Here is a 21,168-nt window from a genome sequence, read left to right on the forward strand (position 1 = left end):
AAAAAATATATGGGGACACATGTCATCAAACCCCCCTGCCACTTGTCATAAGAAGAGAAAAATTTAACGATGGTTATATGCACTGATTTAAATATTTAATAACTTTAAGAATATTTTAATTTTTTGTGATTTTGAATATTCGAATAATTTTTTTTTTCATTGACAATTATATATAATTATTAGCAATTACTACACGTTGATTTAGTTGAAATTAAACATAAGTATTCTGATATCTATTCTGATACGGATCAATCCTTTCAAGTTTTTGTGTTTATATATATAAAAATTAAGTTTCTCGGAAGAAAATTAAAATGGAAAATATACCCGTGCTTTCGAATGCGGGTTAGAATCTAGTAAACTGATTTAATTCGTTTACCCCCTACAAGGCGAAGATCAGCATCTAGTACATAGGAAAGAAGAATTCTAGACGTAACATATACGTCAAGGTGAGTCGACGTCATGTAATAATCTCTTGTAATCTTTTGAGAATGGGGACAAAAATAAAATTAGCTGGATGTACACCGTTTAAAAGACTGAAATTGGGAAATAATTAAAAGCTGCAAAAGTCATTAAAAAAATGTTCAAAAAAACGCAAAAGAAAAAATGGAAAGTCAGATTCATGTTAGGTCAGACATTATCGTGATTAGTTGAGGTAATTTTCTAATTTGTTAATTCCGCATTTCGTGTTTTTGAAGTCTTAAAGTTTTGTCTAAACTTTATTATACTAAATCACCAAATAATCAATTATATCGTGGAATTTAATTAAAACTGACTATAAGAAGCCGATCTCTCTTCTCTTATTCTCTCATCAGATCACAGAACAATCGGGTTTAGGTTTGTCATTCAAAACTCGTTTCGATCTCAGCAAAGCAAATGGCGGCGACAAGTGAGAAACAGAACGGATCAAAGGCTCCTCCTCTGCCTTCTCCTCTCCGCAACTCCAAGTTTCTCCAGGTGATCCGATTCAAACCCGTTCTAGATTTAAGATTCGATCGTCACCGTTTGAATCCAGTGTAGCTTCACCTCGAATCCTTTATGCATTGTTTAGTTCCTGTCCAAATCCGAATCGGTTTATCTTATGTTAGTCACTTGATCTCTTTTTGGCATTGTAATGAAACAGAATCCTAGTTACGCCACGTAGATCTGACCCTACATTGTGAGACAACTTTGTGTCATCGTAGATTTGATCTAATCAGATGTCTGTTTTGATCTGATTGGCTGTGTGATTGAAAAGGGTTTCTAATGATTTTTGTTGTGAAGTCGAATATGAGGATCTTGATCTCGGGAGGAGCTGGCTTCATCGGTTCTCATTTGGTTGATAAGCTCATGGAAAACGAGAAGAATGAGGTCGTTGTTGCTGATAACTATTTCACTGGCTCTAAAGAAAACCTCAAGAAGTGGATCGGTCACCCCAGGTTCGAGCTTATTCGTCACGGTATGCTCTCTCTCTAGACTCTTCAGTTATAGTTTTGTTGTTTTATATATTATTATCATCAGTCATCTCTGGTTTTTTTTTAAATATTAGATGTTACGGAGCCTCTGTTGCTTGAGGTTGATAGGATCTACCATCTTGCTTGTCCTGCCTCTCCTATCTTCTACAAGTACAACCCCGTCAAGGTTTGTGCGCCGAGGAAGTATATACATTCTTCTATCATTATTAGAAGCAGGGCCGGCCCTGAGATTTTGGGGGCCATAGTCGATTTATTAAAAATATTGAACTAACATTTTTTTCTTTAATATCTGATATGTTTCTGCAGACAATCAAGACCAATGTGATGGGTACAATGAACATGCTTGGTCTTGCCAAGCGTGTTGGAGCAAGGTTCATCATCACATATTTACTTTAAATCAAAATCTTCTTCTAGTTTCTAACACTTTTGTTATTCTCTTATGATAGGATTCTGCTCACCTCAACCTCGGAAGTGTATGGAGACCCTCTCATCCACCCTCAACCAGAGAGCTACTGGGGAAATGTCAACCCCATTGGTAACTTTCTTCATCTCATAATATCTCAGTGTTACAGCGTTGTTAACTTAACATGGTTTGATTATTATGAAAGGTGTTCGGAGTTGTTATGACGAAGGCAAGCGTGTAGCTGAGACTTTGATGTTCGACTACCACAGGCAACACGGCATTGGTCAGTTTTTTAATCCTCACACACCATCAATTTTTCGAATGAGATTCTTATTGTGGGCCCATTTGGTATTTTGTAGAAATCCGCATTGCTAGAATCTTCAACACGTATGGTCCTCGGATGAACATCGATGACGGGCGTGTGGTGAGCAACTTCATTGCTCAAGCACTCCGAGGTGAGGCATTGACGGTTCAGAAACCGGGGACACAGACCCGCAGTTTCTGCTATGTCTCCGACATGGTTGATGGACTTATCCGTCTCATGGAAGGCGATGATACTGGCCCTATCAACATCGGTAACCCAGGTCTGGCTTCTTCCTTCCAACATTTAAACTTGAAGAGATTTTATCTATCTGCTTATGTCTGCATCTCTCTGTTTCTCAGGTGAATTCACAATGGTGGAACTGGCTGAAACGGTTAAGGAGGTTAGAATCTGCTTTACATGAATCTTGAGTGTTAGTTAGTGTTGTTTGGTCTTAATGAATGTTTTACGCAGCTTATTAACCCGAGCATAGAGATAAAGATGGTGGAGAACACGCCGGACGATCCAAGACAGAGGAAGCCAGACATAAGTAAGGCTAAAGAAGTGTTGGGTTGGGAGCCAAAGGTGAAGCTCAGAGAAGGACTTCCTCTCATGGAAGAAGATTTCCGTCTAAGGCTTAACGTTCCCAAAAACTGAAAAATGCAAACGCACTGGAGAACGCAGACGCGTTCTTTGATTTGAGGAGTTATTCAGTTTTTTGAGTGATATGATATGCTTACAGTATTCTACAAAGTGGTGGTTTGGTTTGGTTTCTTGTGTTTTTATTAACCTTTGCTTCTGTTCGTAGAGAAATAAGTTGGGATATGTTTTTTGTTTTTGTTTAATTGAGGAACGACTCTTTTCTGTTTTTGATTTCAATATTATTAAATATATAATAAAAGAAATGTATAATATACTCTTTTTTGTTTAATTTCTGTGTTGTTATTAATCTTTTCGTTTTTGAGGAAGTCAAAGCATTTTATTTTTCTAATTAATACTCCTTCCGTTTTTGAATAAGTTTCGTTGTAGAAAATTTTTTTGTTACAAAATAAGTGTTGTTTTCGATTTTCAATGCAAAAATTATTAGTTTTATTCAGTAATTTATTTTTCTATTGGTTGAAATATGGTTAGGTGTATTGGTAATTGTATTTTTACATAAGAAATGTACAAAATTAATTGTTTCTTTAATCCGTGTGCACAGTTCCAAAACGACACTTAATATGAAACAGATGGAGTATACAAGATGTTAGTTCATCTGTATGCAGGATTCTGAATTTCCGATTTTGATTGCTACTCCCTCTGGATTTAAATATAAGATGTTTAAGGTTTTAATCAATAAAATTTCACTACTCATAATTTTACTTTTCAATTTATGTTTAAATTTTAAAAATAAATGCATTAATTATATCTCAAAACATTATACATTTATATGCAAGATAAAAACATAGAACATCTTACATTAGTATCCGGAGGGAGTATTAAATAGTCTGAATTGGTACTCTTATGACAGACAACATTGTTATTGTATGCTTTTAAATGATGTAACAAAATTAATGAAGATGATGTGATTCAGATCTAAATATGTTATTGATGCCTGTGTGGATCTTTTTAATTAATTGAGAATCAAAATTTACATCCAGTTAGGCGATAAAGTACGAGAAATTAGGAGAAATTCTTGGGTTCGAACCTCTAGATTCACCAACCAATAGTGTTTAAGTATTTGATATTTGATATCTTTTAAAAAAGGAAACAAAATTGAATTTCCAAATAAGATTATATTTTTAAAATAAAACAATAAAAATACATAAAAATAGTTACAAAAAATAAATAAATAAATATTGATAAACTTTTAGCAAAATACTAAATCCTATACCCTAAATCCTAAACTCCAAACCCTAAATTATAAACCTTAAATCTTGGATAAACCGTAAACCATTAGAAAATTTTAAACCCTAAATCATACATTAAAAACTAAATCTTAATAACACTAAACCCTAAACCCTAATCATTAAACCATAAACCCTTGGATAAACCCTGAACCCTTGGATAAATCATAAACTCTAAATCAAAAATATTTAAAATTAAACCCTAGAGTTTATGATTTATCCAAGGGTTCAGAGTTTACCCAAGGGTTTAGGGTTTACCCAAGGGTTTAGGGTTTAGTGATTAGGATTTAGAGTTTAGTGATTAGTAAAATTTAGTTTTTAATGTATGATTTAGGGTTTAAGATTTTCCAACGGTTTAGAGTTTATCCAAAGTTTAAGGTTTAACGTTTAGGGTTTAGGGTTTAGGATTTATGGTATAGAGTTTACTATTTTGCTGAAGATTTAACAATATTAATTAATTTATTTTTTGTAATTATTTTTATGTATTTTTATTATTTTATTTTAAAAATATAATCTAATTTGGATATTCAATTTTATTTCTTTTTTTAAAAGATATCAAATATCAAATACTCAATCACTAGGGGGTGAACCCAAGAATTTCTCGGAAATTAGTCAGAGACAATACCGCTGCCATAACTACTAACAGGTCAAAGTTTTGTGGAAGTTTGACCTTGAACTTTGATTCAAGTTGTTCACAAGGCAATCTAATAATAGGCGATTTAATTATCATTAGCATTGATTGAAAAACATTTCAAGCTTGGATCAACCAATATGATGATCCTTAGTGGATTTAAGTTTAAGTGGTTTACAATGTAATTTGGTAACATGTGATTTGGTTACTACTAACGTTATTCGAAAAACATTTCAAACTTGAGTGAAGTAGTATGGTGATCTTTTGAGAATAAATCTGCTCTGTATCACTAAATATTGAGGATAAATCTAGTTTATAATACTAAGTATATGTCTCAAGGTTAGGCATTTTATATGTTAAATTAATTCGACAGTTATTCATTTCAATTCAAAAAATTTGAATATCAGTAAACTATTAAAGCAAAAAAATACAAAAAATCAATATCATTTAAAAACGAATCAAAAATACAAATACTAAAATTTTAAAAGGCAGATATCCGCGATGCTTCGGCAGATATATAAACACACACATATAAATATATAAATAAATTATATAGAGATTTAAATGTATAATTTTATCGGATTTTCCAGATATCTGATTTTTATAGTTATATATATATACATTTTTTTGGATATCCATGTTTTTAAAGAAAAATAAATAAAAAAATAAATAAAAAAAACCACAAATACTGAAAAGTTTGATGGTATTTGCTCCACGCCCCACCCTTATTACGTGTGTATCATGGTTGTTCGGATCACTGGTCGTTTGGATCAGCTTCATATAAGAAATACTAACAGGTCAATAGTCTCTCTTCCTTGTTAGTTTATGTGGTTCGAGCAGTAACAGGTTAATATTCTCTCATCCTTGTTATAAAACTCAAACGGGACGTCGGGACCTATGAGATTAAATCCAAATATCCAAAAACTCGAGATACCCGAACCAACTCGAACGAAGACCCGGCCCAAACGCTCACTCCTAGCCTAACGGAATCATACATACGATTAACAACATTTGATTTATCATAACATTATCTTCATAAAAAAACATTTATATACGATATATTAACAAAATATGATTTATCATAGCATTATTCATAAAAACAAATCTATCAATATGATTTATCATAACATTATCTTCATAAATTTATATAAAGAACATTATCTTCATTAAACAAATCTATCAAATATGATTGGTCATAACGTTATCTTCTTGATTCTCTTAACAAACCGTTTTTGTAATAGGAAACTGCAACGATGATATATAGGATAATCCTCTGAACTTTTTTTAGAAAATTAAAATAGCCTTAGTATATATATATATATATATATATATATATATATATATACAACTCAGTAGGTTTTTTTTTTTTTTTTGTCAACCACAACTCAGTAGGTTATAACCTCACTTTTGTAGAATCGAACTTGAGAGCTAAACCCTTAAAACGATGTCAAATAACTATGAAGATGGAGGAGTTTACTATGATCCAGACGAAACCATGTTCAATAACGATGAAGATGGAGGACTTTACTTTAATCCTGAAGACCAAGAACTCATCAAATATCATCTACTACCCAAGTTAGAAACGTATCTACAACCCAAGTCGAAAGATGAAGAGTGTGAAGACTTTTTTTTTTTTTTGCTAAGAATTTGAATTGCATTACTTGAATGGGCAGTTTGCATATTACAAAGAGTTTAAGACAGGTCAGGAACAAGCTCCATGGCAAAAAAGATAAAACATGGAGATAACCTGAGAGAATAGTGCTAATTGATCACCTTGCTGTTAGGCAAAAGTTAACCATTTAGCAAGAAGGTTTTTGAACTTCTTAGGGTTCCTACGAGCGAGAATGGCGTCTCTGATTCTGCGATCAAGTAGTTTAAAGATGACTTCTGAAGAGGAGGAGATGTTGTTATGCAGCCTATTGTTCCTCTCATGCCACAAAGAGTAGATAACTGCTTGAGCAACAAGTCTTCTTAGAGTTGTTGGACAGATTGAATCCTTTGATCCCAACCAATCAGAAAAAGCATTCCAAGAGTGAAAGGAGAGAGTTCTGTACCCTAGCCTTCTGATGATCATGGCCCATAGATGCTGGCTAACTTCACACCTGGGGAAGATGTGATCTCTATTTTCTTCAAACCGATCACAAAGGCAGCAACTTGTTTGAATCTGTAAACCCCACGCCTTGAGTCTTGATATAGTAGGGAGCCTATTCAAGTGGGTGACCCATAAGTGAAAGGCGTGGCGTGGAATAGCTCCCTTATACCAAACATTACTTGTCCAAAGTTGGATAGGGGCTCTTGGTCTCAATGACTCCCACGTGAGCTTTGTGAAAAAAGCATCTAGTTCTACATTATCAACTCGCCACAAAAATTCATCATCATGAGCAGAAGCACATGGGAGACTAACAGAGGCAAGGTGAATTTGCAAGGCCTCCGCTTCGTCAGAACGGGCTGATGGAAGCTTCCATCCATTCTCATTAACCACTGAGCAGATTCTGGCGTCCGTAGGGATTCCCAGCTCTCGTGGCCCTTGGGGACCAAAGTGACGAATGAGAGGACCGAAAGGAGTCCACACGTCATGCCAGAAACTTGTTTGATTTCCGTTACCCACTCTCGACATTAAAAAAGCAGAGGCAGCATTACGCAGAGAAAGCAAAGCTTTCCAAGTCCATGATGAGTGGCCTTTTTGTTCCTGCTCCCAAAATATTATGTTTTTGATCCTGTTTTCCTTGATCCAGCATCCCCAAAGTGATTTAGGAAGAGTGTGAAGACTTCATCGTGATGAAGAACGTTTACGATAAGGAGCCATGGTTGCTGGACCATACCAATCATCCTTTGTTCAGGAAGAACGAGTGGTATTATTTCGTGACAAGGACTCAAGTGTCAGTGAAGAACATCGGTCGTGGTAGGAACTCAAAGCGGAGAATCGCCGGGGACAACGATGGTGGGAGTTGGAAGCCTAACGCTAAAAAATATATTGAGGACGAAGAAAAAGAGAAGACCATAATAGGGAAAAAGCAAACTCTAAAGTTCACTAAAAGCGACAACAATAAGAGGCAGAAGACAGGAGACGGTACTTCTGCTGCCGTTCCTGGGAGCAATAGTAGCTGGATTATGTACGAGTATTCGCTACCGGACGAAAATACGTTTCAAGAACTGGTCCTGTGCAAGATTCGCAAGATTAGCAATTCTAAGGATGAAGAAGTTGAAGCCGTGGAGGTGACACATGACGCAGAAGAAGATGGGACTGGAGAGCTCGTTGAAAGATTCACAAGAACGGGATTGGATGATCAACAAACAACGGAGAAAGATGATCAACAAGAGCCACCAATGTACGCTCTTTCTCAATCTAGTGATCCTCCAGCTAGTCTTGGCGATAAATCTCTACCAATAGAAGTGGATGAGGATGAAGATGAAGAACAAGTGATGAACCAAGAGCTTGAACAACATCTTTTCAAGTCCACCGAGAGCTTTTAGTTTTCATGTACAAACACAAGAAGTGTAAACACTTATTGAAAATCTTCTTAATGCTGCTCAAAGTTATTCTTTATTGTTTGTAAAATAGTTTCAATTATGTGATTAACTTTTTTCATCAAACAAAGATAATCAATTCATACGTTTTGTGAATATTTGGGTAATAAGTTAGATGATAAAATTACTAGTAGGTCAATGATATGACCTTTACAATGCTACGTACTTTTATTATTCTGCATGTTTTTATAATTGAATTCCTAATGCAGTGGAGTAAGAGAGTGTTTGCCCTTAAAAGAAGAAGCAATTGGTCTACTTCTTCTCCTTTGTTGTTTGACTTCTATTTTTTTCATTGTATTAGGTTGCCTTGATAGCATATATTCGCTTGAGTTTAGTTTAGTCATTAGTGAAAAACACCTTTTGCTATGTAATTTAATATCCAAAATCTATATACTATACTAAAAGGAGGATATAAGCTCCTCTTAGAGTGTCCACGTAGGCACAAAAAATCGTCCAATCAGAGAGTCCGAAGTTGCAAAGGAAAGGATCGAACCCGGGTTAGAATGACATGAATATATGAGAGATACCACTAAGCCATTGAGACTTTCTTGGACACATATACAAGAATCACTAAATATGTAATCACACTCTTATGTACATTTACAATAATATGGATTCAACTTTCAAGACTCCAACACATTGTTTTGTAAAAAAAAATAAGTAAGTGACTAAACTAATATATTTTTTGAAAGTGTGAAAACATTGACATATACCACAAAGAAATAGATTTTTGTTTTCGTGACAAAGTTAAGAATTTTTGTTTTCGTGACAAAGTTAAGAATTTTGTAAAAGTAAGTTTAACATATAAATTTTTGTAACAAATATGAAAAAGCAAAGATTTTTGTACAATTTTGACAAAACAACTCAAAACATAGTTCTCTAATGTCTTAATAAAATATTATTTAAGGGTGCAATAATTAAATATATCAATTCAATAAATTTTGTAATTAATAAACAAAACAATAACACAACAAATTTTGAAACATTTGTTTAACCTATCGATTTCTTTTCATGAGAATTCAACTAAACAAGATAAAAAACAATTAGATTTATTTAATTACCATTTTATTCAATTTTGATTAAATTCAAATTGTAATAATGTATCTTTTTAAAGTTACAAAAAAATAATTTTCTTTCTTTATTACACTAGCATTATATATAGATTTCATATACACAAATAAATATAATATAACAACATAAGCTTGCTTTCCCCGATTCATATGAAATTTTTTTAAGTTATCTACCAAAACAAATTAATTAAATCAATCAAATTGTTAGAATACAACAAATTAAAATATAATTTTATTTTAAATTGAATTATTTAAAAACTGATTTGATGGTAATTTTTATGACATATATATATTATGTGAAAGAAATATAAGCTTAATATGGAAAAAAATCTTAAATACAAAAAACTCTAAAATTAACAAAAAAAAACTAATAAAAATTAAACTATGATATCAATTGAAAGCTTCTTAGACAATATTAATAAAATATTTAAGCGATAATAAGACAAATTTGATTTTTTTTTTCAGCCAAAAGTTTATTATTAATTAGCATCAATTATTTCAAAATATTTAAGAAATGATGGACTTAAATGATATATGAACTATGAATAGTAGTACTTTGTAAAGCTGACTTAGATAACACATCTGCACATCATTTCCCGTCCTTTTTGATGCCTAAATTCAAATTTTTCAGAGCAGTTATTCCACAAAGAAATCGTATGAGAAATTGTTTTGATATTCATATTTGTTTCTTGACTGTTAAGAAGATTGATAACTATAAAAATGTCTCCTTCGAATATTATATGTCTATAATCGAATCCCCACCATGAGACAACTTTGTTTAAAAAGTAAATAATTTCATTTTTTTATATTATATAATAAATATATATTATTTACTGATAATAAAAATATAGTTATTCATCTATCACAAATATCTATGCAAATATGTGAATCAAGTACAACAATCAAACAACATAATGATTTCCACAAAGAAAATTTAAAATAAATATATTTATGTTATGTAGTCTTATTTTATATTCTTTAAATAATGTAATACAATATTATACATTATTTTTTTAGAGTTGAGAAATACATATATATCAGTTAGACAAATTAAGCGATAATTAGACAAATTTGATTTTTTTGCTAGCCAAAAGTTTATTATTAATTAGCATCAGTTATTTCAAGATGTTTAAGATAGGATGGACAAAAAAATAGAATGGACATAAATGATATATGAACTATGAATAGTATTTTGTAAAGCTGACTTAGATAACACATCTACACATCCATTTTCAGTCCTTTTGATGCTTAAATTCAATTTCTTCAGAGCAGTTATTCCACAAAGAGATCGTATGAGATTGTTTTGATATTCATATTTGTTTCTTGACTGTTAAGAAGATTGATAACTGTAAAAATGTCTCATTCAAATATGATATGTCTATAACTGAGTCCCCAACATGAAACAAATTTGTTTTAAAAGTAAATAATTTTATTTTTCTTATATTATATAATAAATATATATTATTTACTGATAATAAAAATATAGTTATCCATCTATCACAAATAACTATGCAAATATGTGAGTCAAGTAGAACAATCAAACAACATAATGATTTCCACAAAGAAAATTTAAAAAATATATTTATATTATGTAGTCTTATTTTATATTCTTTAAATAATGTAATACAATATTATACATTATTTTTTTAGAATTGAGAAATACATATAAAATCTTATCTGCGCGTAGCGCGGTTAAAAAATCTAGTATACATGATTATGTTTCTTACGGTTTTGCCCATGATTTTGATGATTTAATTGTAGCAGCGTAATTGGTGCATCCCATGTCTTCTACAGTTTCTTTCTATCCATATTGCGTAGATAGTGGTTTGGAAGACATACCCGAATATGAGATAATGATGCATGACTGTTGTGTTCCATCCTGTTGTAAAGTGGTTTTGAATGATACTTTTTGCTGAGACAGTCCATATTTGAGTACAGATGTGTGTTTACCTTGTCATGGGAAAGACAACTGCCTTAGGCTTCAACTTGTATAACACATTTTAGCGATCCCATTTTAATTCCATTTTAATTTCATTTTAAATTGGTTATATTGTATATATAAACTTCTCTTAGTTTTGGATTTAAACAATAATTTATTTATGCTATTTAGATTTATTTTATTCTATTTTAGACTTTTAGATTTAATTTATCATCTATCTTCATAAAACTATTACTTTATTTATTTAATTTTTAGACTTTAAATTATTGTATGATTTTATTTTTACTATTGGAGTAATACATTTATAAGCTTACCATTTAACATATCTAAATAAGCACATATTTAATTAAACAATTATAAAATCTTCATAGATAATTTGAAATCTTGCATTTTTGGTTTGATAAACTATGTATTTTGTATTCTCTTAAGAAATAATATGTTCATTTTTTCATATGAATCTATAAATATTAAATACATATTTTTTTGTAAAGTTTTATATAATAGATATTTATTACTAATTATGAAAACTTTTTTACTCTAGCCTTAGGCCCCCAAACACCTAGGCACGACACTGTCTGAGTAGAGTATGAACATTTAAAGAATAAGATTATTCCGGGATCCGATGTGCATTACGGCTTAGATTTGTTTTTTTTTGTGTGGTGGCGTTGATAGACAGTGGCTCCGTGTGGATTGTTATTTCTTCTTGTTTAGTTCGAAATGCGTCTCTTTTGATAAGTTGTTTCAATTGCGTTTTTGCAGGTTGCCGCGGTCTTGGCTCCGTGCTTCGAGCTTTTACTTTAAGTAACGCTTTTGTTACCGGAAACTTGTTTGCATTGAACCATTTTTGAATTTTCATGGTTTTCATTATTTAATTTCTTACAAATTGCTTTTATCAGTAATCAATTAAAACTTTAATAAACAAAAATATATGAAAGTTTTTATAAAATAATCAATTAAAAAAAGAAATTTAAATCGAAGGGTTGAAAGTATATTAAAATCCAAACGGATGGTCAAGATTGATCAGGAAAAAAACTACTTTTGACATTCCTTGTCAGTAAAAGAAAAGGGAAAAAGAACAAAAAAAATCTACAACTAAATATCTATGGTTTGACTTCGAGGGTCTGCGTAAGCATTTTTGTTTTTTACTATAGGACAAAAAGTTAAAATATCCAACGGTTAACATAACATGGTTCAATCCAGCGGACGGTCCAGATCGAAAGGAGAGAAAAGTCCTTTTCCTTTATCCAGTGGTCGTATTTAAGGAGGAGAAGGTTCTCTTCTTTTATTGTATCGCCATTGACTTTCGAACCGTCTGAAGTTCTTAAACAGTTGCCAAGGCTTCGTGTCTCATCGTAGGTAACTCAACTCGTTCATGTCTGTTAAGTTGTATGAATAATATTATGCACACATACTGATTTTATTGATTTCTTTCGTTGTAAGAAAAGTTTTGTTGTTTGATTTGGAACTGTTGATTAACCACTCTGCCTCATGGGGTTCCCGTTTTGAACTTAATCGTAGATTTTTAACCCAAAAAGGTTAGATATGTTAGGTTCTATTGTGGTTGGATGGAGTTTGGTAATAACAATATTGGTCAAGATTATGTCGGTGAGATTTATGTTTTTTTTGTGCATGTATAATGTGGTTTGGCCTAGGAGCTGTAACATTTTGTTTTTTTTTTGTTCGCGCAAGGAATCAAAAACAAGCTCTAAAATGGGGACGGAATTGAACAAGGCCTATAGACAACTTCTCCGAAAGGACAAATGTGATGAAGTCGGTTATCTTCTCAAGCGGCGGCTGCAACTGGTAAGGGGCGAAATCCTTGTCATTATTGTCTATATTTTTAGAACTTAAAAAAAAACTAATGTTTTCTCTTAATTAGGTTTCTTTGCGTTTGTGCTGGTGATCACTTGTCTATGTACCTGCAAGATGTGAATACTCATAGATTGAGATCTGGATGGAAAAGGAGAGTTAGTTTTTGCTTCGTTTTGTTGAACCAATCCGGCAAAGAGCTTTTTAGATCACCTGGTATTGATGAGCTTGATTATATATGTTGCATTTAGTTTGTTTTTGTTGTACTTGTGTATCTGATTGATGAAGAAGAGAAGTTGATACATAACTGTTTTTTTTTAATCTTATTACAGACGAAGGCAGACGCAGGTTGTTCTGCGCTGAGACCCCAAGCTGGGGTTTAGGTAGGACGTTGCCTTTGACTAAGCTCCAAGAAAAAGGGTTTCTGGAGAAAAACAAACTAACCATTGAAGTCTACATGAAAGTTTTCGAGGTTGTTCATCAAGGAAAATCAACTGAGAATGATGTTTTAGATTACAATGGCTTCAATATTATTGCTTCTCAAGTAAGCCGAATGAAGTTTACTCTTTCTTATTTAAATTTAACAATTCCAGAATGGTTAGCATTCAGTAATAATGTTTTTTTTCTTCTATTTTTATTAATTAAATCATTGGTAGGCTGGTCCAGTAAAAGATATATTTGTTCAGCACCCAGACTTTGCGATAGATGTCATACCAAAGAACCAAGGGGTGAGAACATCATACATGAATCTCCTCCTTGGCCTCGTGGAGGCACTGAGAAAATCTCCACAGAGCTTTTCTGTGACTGAACTAAGCAACGCTGAGAGTGAGTTGGCTGAGCTCAAGGAAGCGGGCTTCAAGCTGGACTGGTTGGATTCAAGGCTTGAGGAGATATCCTTGGAGAGGAAGAAATTAGTCTCTGATGGGCCTTGGGTCAAAAAACTCGAGGAACAGATCAAGAGTGTGGAACTGACTTTGTCAGATCTCAAAGTCGAACTTGACAAGGAGAGGATCAAATCTATCATAGTAAGCCCCTTTTCTTCTTTAAAAAAAATTCCATTAATAATCACCGGCATGGTTAGCATAGTAACAATGTTCTTTCTGATATATATATATATAATCGCAGGCTGGTCCAGTGGGATATATCTTTGTAACGCACTCAGACTTTGCATTAGATGTCATACCGATGAACCAAGGGATGAAAACAGCATACATGAATCTCATCAGCAATCTTGCGAAGGCGCTGAGAAAGTGTCCACGAATAGTCACTGAGCTGAAGGAAGCAGGCTTCAAGTTCGACTGGTTGAAGTCAAGGCTTGAGGAGATTTCTTTGGAGAATAAGAAAGTACTCTCTGGTGGGCCTAGTGTCAAACAACTCGAGGAACAGGTCACGAATGTGGAACTGAATTTGTCGGATCTCAAAGTTGAACTGGACAAGGATATGATCAAATCTATCATTTCTTCTCAAGTAAGCTGCCACTTGTTTCCTTTTCTTCTTTTAAATTTCCATTAATAATCACCAGCATCATGGTTAGCATAGTAACAATGTTCTTTCTTCTTTTTTGGTAGACTGGTCCAGTAAGAGATATCTTTGTACAACAGCCAGACTGTGAAGTAGATTTCATACTGAAGAACCAAGGTATGAAAACAGAATACATGAATCTCCTCCTCGGCCTCGTGGGGATGCTGAGAAAATCTCCACAGAGCTTGTCTGTGACTGAACTGAACAATGCTCAAAGCGAGTTGACTGTGCTGAAGGAAGCAGGCTTTAATCTTGACTGGTTGAATTCAAGGCTTCAGGAGGTTTCCTTGGAGAGGAATAAAACAATGTCTGATGGGTCTCGGGTCCAACAACTCGAGGGAAGGATGAAAAATGTGGAACTAACTTTGTCGGATCTGAAAGATGAACTGGACACGGAGAGGATCAAATCTGCTGCCAAAGTTTCTTCTTCGTTTGGTTTATTAGATTTTTTTATAAAGAGATTCTTTCTCTCCTGTTTCTCTTTCTCAAAATACTAAAACTAGGAATAATGTACTGTATGTTTTATTACAATCAGAACCGAAGTTTTCATTCGAAAAAATAATGTAAGCAAACCCGATTGAAATATATATGTATTTATGATCTTTTAAAACTAATGTTTTAAAATCTGCATACAAGGCCTCCAATGAGCTATGAATGTGTCTGCACTATTTACTTTGAATTCTCAAAAAAATATCATCTATGTAGTGCATGAAGGAGAGAAGCAGGCCTCATGTTAATATAATAACAACACTCTATAAATTAATATTGGTTATTTTATTAACTTATAGAAATATTTTTTAAAATATTTTAGAATATAAATTTCGGAAAATAAAAATAATAGTTGATCAGTTTATATATTTATTAAATTTTATAAATTTGACTTTCATACAATTTTATTATAGTTTTAGATGTATATGAAAAATGTATCATAGGCTTTAAAATTACGTTTTAAATTTAGTTTTATTAAATATATATTTTATCAATTTATGTTATATTTTAAACCAACTTACAAAATTTATTGATTTATTATGTTTATTAGTTTAGCTAATATTAGTTTATAGAGTTTCTATTGTATAACAAAGTACATTTGCAAGAATCAAATCATTTAATAGTTAGACTAAATTTTGACCCGCGCTTTCAAAGCGCGGAATTATTTTCGAAACATTTAAATTTATTTGATATAAATTTGTATTTTAATTGTATCTACACTTATATATTACAAATGAAACATTATATTTAATGTTTTGAAACCCGATCCGACCCGCAATTAAATTGCCAAATTCGGTGGTTCATATGTAATCCATTTTAGTTTTTAAAAAAACTATTATTTAAAAATTCTATAAAACCCGTAACAACCGCTAAAACCCGAGATCTGATTATCGGTTGAACTGATAGATGACCCAATATGTAATCCGGTTCGATTTATTATTATATTTAGAGTATTATAATATATATTCATGAACGTTCAGATGAATAGTGAATATATTATGAAACTGATATTCCAATTTTAATACAATTTTAGTCCAACTAAAATTCCATCTTGTTAATGAATTAATATTTGAGTGGATGCATACTAAAAATAAAATAGATTTGAGCATCAATAATGTGTATACGTCTATTAAAAATTAATGATTTACGTCTGCAAAAAAAAATTAATTGTTTATTTAGTTAGTTTACTTTTGTTATTCACATATTATTAGATACTTTTTGATGTTTTGTCTATGGTTTATTTTAAATTTAAAAGTTAATTTCATTATTCGGATTAGAAATGTAAATATTTATTATTTTAATTTTGATATATATTTTTATTATATTTAGTTCTTAATTTTTATAATTTATATATATAATTATATTTTTAAACAATTAAAATATTTACTCTTACTCTGTGGCTTCGATTTATGTTAATGTAATGTTTTATGATACATTTGTGTTAATATATTTGTTCAATTAGTTTATATTTGATATATATATTACATGTCTGTTTGAGTAACCCGTAAAAAATATATACATTAAACTATCAATAGTAACATGTTTCATCATATAATTACTATTAATATTTACTTTATAATATATATATATATATATATATATATATATATATATATATATATTAAGACTCTAACTATAAGAATTATATTTTTATGTATTTGGTGAGGGTTTTTGAACAATTTGTTTTTTTTTTTGCATTTGGATTAATATATAGTTGTATATATACGAATGAATATATATATAGATATATAATTATTTATTACATTAATAACTAAAATATAATTGATTAGTTATTTGAATTTCGAATTAATATAAATTATATTCATTAGTTTAAAAAATAATAGATTAGTTAGTTAGTTCCTTAATTTTAAGTATGATGTATATTTAACAATTAAATTAGATATGAGTAGAAATAATAGAAAATATAATTAAATATAATAGTCCAACCTAGACTATTTGTAAGTAGATAAAAATTGCTTATGTTTTAATAGTATTGATAGGAACCTTTTAGATCATCATGAGCATATAGTGCCAGGATTTAACTCAATAACTGATTTAGTTTCGGTACGAACTGAGAACACCTAAACCAGATTTGCTGGAAATCAGACCAGCTAATCAAGGAATATGATCGGGTCCAATTCAGCATCGTACCATTCTTCAACCAAACCCTTCAAGTACTCCAATTCGACGTTGTTATTAGTCTCTAATTCATACTCTTTCCCGAAAACTAAACCCATCATGTTGCATAGCGACGCCGTTTTGAGTAAGTCACGCACTTCAAACACGGTTCCAACGTTAAGTGTAAAGGCATTCACCATCTGAGTCACGACCATTCGCCTCTGCTCCTCCGAGCGTTTGATTTGCTTCGGGTTGGACAATTGGAACAAATCCCATGTTTCGGTTAAACATCAAACCGTAAACGGTTTCGTCGACAGGCCGGTCTGCAAATACCGAACTGTTCAGTATTTCCTTTGCCACTTTAGGATGACACATCACTATCACCTTAGTATCACTGAGATTAAACACCATGAGCCGTTTGGCGTTACTCATCGTAGCCACAGCCGTTATGAGCTAATGAGCCACATGGATTGACCTTAGGCTCAGACCTTAGGCTCAGAGAACTGAATATATTCGGCCCTTAAGCATAAATTCTTTTAGCCCATTAGAGCATACCCATCAATGAAAAGGGGGGTTCACAACTTTAATTTTTTTTTATTTTTTTCGTTTGATTTAAAAAAAAAAGGAGGAGGTTCACAACTTTAATTTTTTTTTTCCGCTTTTTTTTTAAAAAACAGCGGACCAATAACGGGCTGCCACGTGGCGTTGGGTCCGCGAAACAATGATGAAACGGGTTCATCCGGAGGCACCTCTGCGAGATGAGTTCATCAGATTCTATTATTATAATTTTATTTTTTCGGGATGTGTGAGAGCTTTCCCCATGAAACTTTGATGGGTATGCTCTTAATTATTATCTTTGGAAAAATATTAATAAACCTTTTATCCAAAATTCAAACCCTCAACTTTACACCTGATCCTGAAACAGTTGCGAATCTGATACAGTTGCGAATCTGATATTTGGCCTTAAGCATGTAGGCTGATGCTTCCCACGAGTGGAACACCTCTCGGACCGGGAATAAGATTTTTGGTTTTTCGGGTAAACTAGGGAGTAAACCATCGAGTGGAAATATTTTCCCCAAGCCGGTCCGGGGACGACGTGTAAGGTAAACCAAGTGATGGCTATGGTGACAAGGAAAGAAACAAAATGTTCCTGCATGAAAAGATTGAAGTTTTATGCAAATCCACAAATTTGGTATTTCAAAGTTATTGGTTGGTGCTCAAACGGGTATATGCTAACAACCCAATATGCGCTCTAATATGTCATGTTATGTTTGGTACACTCGATTTACAATGCCACTCGACAGAAAAAATAGTCTAAATAAATATAAATATTGAAGATTATACTTACAGATGTCCGAAAACAGTACTATATATCTTCTAATGGCGGTCAGCTTTTAAATTTATTATAATTGTTTTTAATTGAGTAGTATCCTATTTCTTATAACAAAAGTCATCATCAATCGCAACACTTTGCGATTACAGTAGCAACGATAATCACGACCATAACAATTATAGCGCTTTTGATCAAAAAAAAATAAAATTATAGCGCTTATGTGAGCTTCATGACCTACGAAGTAGAAAGCCTCCACGCAAGCTACCACTCCCATAATAATCCCAAATCCTTGAAACACAGTCTTTATCTTTGCGGACTGGAACAACTTAGATACCAAGATGCACGTGACATAGGAGAACACAGTGGGGAGGAAAATTGTTGGTAGCTGCAACTGAAATGTTGAGAGTGTAGAAGTAACATCATTGCTTCCTTTTAGTAGGTAATTCACCGGCACGAAGAGGAAGCACGATGTAATCACCCATTTAATAAAATCATTTGCCTCGGCAACAAATTCCAGCCACAAGTCTTTCACAACTCAAACAGGAGCGACAACCTCAGGAGCAGCAGGGCCAGCCTCGATGTCGTTTGGACCTTCACGGTGACGGAATCCCCAGATCCGGCGAAACCACCCACCACGGGGAGCAACAAGAGCGGTATCGTCAAGAGCAGTAGAGCCGGCCTCGGTGTCGTTTGGACCCTCACGGTGAGGGGATCCCCAGATCCGGCGAAACCACCCACCGCGGGGAGCAAGAAGAGCGGTATCTTTAGGAGCAGTAGAGCCGGCCTCAATGTCGTTTGGACCTTCACGGTGAAGGTATCCCCAGATTCGGCAAAACCATCCACCGCCGGGAGCACCAACGTCGTTTCCTCTGCCAGCACCGCCTCCGTTTCTACCGCCAGCAACATCGCCGTTTCCACCGCCGGCAACAACAGGAAGAGTTGGTTCACCATCGACCAAGCTGCTGAGGAGAGCTTCTTGTTCGGAGTCGTTGGGGAGTGCATTACTGGGGAAAAGCCCCACGAACCAGGTAAAGAACATCCTGAAAATGCCCTGAGCGCCGGTAACAGCATTCCCGTCAGCGCCGGTGACAGCATTCTCGCCAGCGCCGGTGACAGCATTCTCGCCAGCGCCGGTGACAGCATTCCCGTCAGCGCCGGTGACAGCATTCCCGCCAGCGCCGGTGACAGCATTCTCGGTGACAGCATTCTTGCCAGCGCCGGTGACAGCATTCTCGCCAGCGCCGGTGACAGCATTCCCGTCAGCGCCGGTGACAGCATTCCCGCCAGCGCCGGTGACAGCATTCCCGCCAGCGCCGGTGACAGCATTCCCGCCAGCGCCGGTGACAGCATTCCCGCCAGCGCCGGTGACAGCATTCCCGCCAGCGCCGGTGACAGCATTCTCGCCAGCGCCGGTAGCAACCTGACCACGAGTAGGTGTTTGTTCGTCCTCATCAGCCTCGGTTTGGATCTCACTGAGAATAGTAACTTCGTCGACGTTGTCGACCTCAACGATTTCTGTTTCAGTAGGATCCACCATTGTTTTTCTCTCTCTCAGTAGGATATTTTAATTGCTTGTCTCTAGAAGAGTTATTAATATATATAGGATATAGCCGAGACGATTACCACTGTAATTCGACCAAAAAAAAAAGTGAAGCAGAAGTATTAAAAAATCCGGAACCTGTCGACAAAAATATTAAAAGTCAGGGACCTAGATTGTAATACCCTAGGAGGTAGGGTCATCACTAGCGGTGTGTTTCTACAAGTAAGTTTCTAGATATTAGTTTATTAATATCTTTAGAATAATAGAATTTGTGTAATTAAATTTTAAGTGTAAACTAAATTTGTACTAGAAATAAAGTGCCGCGTAGCTTTATGATCGCTTGACAATTTTAAAAAGTCTCTTCATAAAGAGGTCTTGTTTTATGATCGCTTGACAATTTTAAAAAGTCTCTTCATAAAGAGGTCTTGTCTTTCGTAATGTCTCTCTCTTACTTTTTGTTATTTTGTTATTTTTTTGACAAGAGACTGATGAAAAAGACACTGATGCGGATGCTCTTTGCTCTTCTTTTCACAACTGTTCCTTTCAGTTATAGCTAACTAGCATAAGACCTTCGCGTTACGCATAGTGAGTTTATTTTTATATATTATTGATAGTTTCTCTTATATATTTGATCATTTTATTTATATATATAAAATATTTTTTGTTGTTATTATATAATTTCTTTCAGATGGATCGGATCAATTTTTATTAAAAATAATGTAACAAAACTATAATTAATACATAATGGGTTGATCGGATTGGACATTAAACAAATAATGACATAAAAACCTTATTTTTTCTATCGAACAAATTCTTTAAAAAAATGAACAGTATTGTTTTTACAGTTGAATTATTTTGACTTTTATCTTCCATATAGTTTTGAAAGCTTTCAAATCAACCATTAAATTGATACATGTCATTTTAATGTTTTTAGTCGTATACTTAAGGAAAACTTACATTTTTGTAATTTAAAGTCGTTTTAAAAAATTCAAAATATAACATATAAGAAAAAATCAAACATATAAGAAAAATATAACATATAAGGTGTCCTCATTTTTGTATTTTAAAGTCGTTTAAAAAAATATAACATATAAAGTTTTCTCACTTTTGTAATTTAAAGTCATTTTAAAAAATTCAAAATATAACATA

General features: G+C 33.3%; 4 protein-coding genes and 1 pseudogene across 4 annotated transcripts; 3 read left to right on the top strand and 2 right to left on the bottom strand.

The window, feature by feature from the left end:
* The first annotated feature begins 618 nt into the window (after positions 1-618).
* On the top strand, positions 619-3,086 carry LOC106387167 (UDP-glucuronic acid decarboxylase 3). Its single transcript, XM_022695903.2, has 10 exons — positions 619-652; positions 813-954; positions 1,261-1,435; positions 1,526-1,617; positions 1,758-1,822; positions 1,898-1,986; positions 2,060-2,137; positions 2,214-2,438; positions 2,518-2,558; positions 2,630-3,086. The coding sequence occupies exons 2-10, from the start codon at positions 874-876 to the stop codon at positions 2,810-2,812; spliced, it is 1,029 nt and encodes a 342-aa protein (XP_022551624.1). The 5' UTR covers positions 619-652; positions 813-873; the 3' UTR covers positions 2,813-3,086.
* Positions 3,087-6,452: 3,366 nt separating this feature from the next.
* On the bottom strand, positions 6,453-7,289 carry LOC106373874. The gene has a single exon (XM_013813991.2). It carries the CDS (start codon positions 7,287-7,289, stop codon positions 6,453-6,455), a length of 837 nt encoding a protein of 278 aa, XP_013669445.2.
* Positions 7,290-7,450: 161 nt separating this feature from the next.
* On the top strand, positions 7,451-8,146 carry LOC106407678 (NAC domain-containing protein 6-like). Its single transcript, XM_013848548.2, has one exon. It carries the CDS (start codon positions 7,451-7,453, stop codon positions 8,144-8,146), a length of 696 nt encoding a protein of 231 aa, XP_013704002.2.
* Positions 8,147-12,641: 4,495 nt separating this feature from the next.
* LOC125582067 lies at positions 12,642-15,153 on the top strand (annotated as a pseudogene).
* Positions 15,154-19,014: 3,861 nt separating this feature from the next.
* LOC125582136 (circumsporozoite protein-like) lies at positions 19,015-20,016 on the bottom strand. The gene has a single exon (XM_048748664.1). It carries the CDS (start codon positions 20,014-20,016, stop codon positions 19,015-19,017), a length of 1,002 nt encoding a protein of 333 aa, XP_048604621.1.
* Positions 20,017-21,168: the final 1,152 nt, after the last annotated feature.

This window comes from Brassica napus, chromosome C2, assembly GCF_020379485.1.
Source record: "Brassica napus cultivar Da-Ae chromosome C2, Da-Ae, whole genome shotgun sequence".
Classification (NCBI taxonomy): domain Eukaryota; kingdom Viridiplantae; phylum Streptophyta; class Magnoliopsida; order Brassicales; family Brassicaceae; genus Brassica; species Brassica napus.

What these genes read in the sequence shown, in the direction of transcription:
- LOC106373874 (XM_013813991.2), bottom strand. Translation starts at nt 7,289, where the DNA reads ATGTCGAGAGTGGGTAACGGAAATCAAACAAGTTTCTGGCATGACGTG.
- LOC125582136 (XM_048748664.1), bottom strand. Translation starts at nt 20,016, where the DNA reads ATGGTGGATCCTACTGAAACAGAAATCGTTGAGGTCGACAACGTCGAC.
- LOC106407678 (XM_013848548.2), top strand. Translation starts at nt 7,451, where the DNA reads ATGAAGAACGTTTACGATAAGGAGCCATGGTTGCTGGACCATACCAAT.
- LOC106387167 (XM_022695903.2), top strand. Translation starts at nt 874, where the DNA reads ATGGCGGCGACAAGTGAGAAACAGAACGGATCAAAGGCTCCTCCTCTG. An exon ending in GGGAAATGTCAACCCCATTG is followed by an intron (nt 1,987 to 2,059) that starts GTAACTTTCTTC and finishes TTATTATGAAAG; the next exon opens with GTGTTCGGAGTTGTTATGAC. An exon ending in TGGCTGAAACGGTTAAGGAG is followed by an intron (nt 2,559 to 2,629) that starts GTTAGAATCTGC and finishes TGTTTTACGCAG; the next exon opens with CTTATTAACCCGAGCATAGA.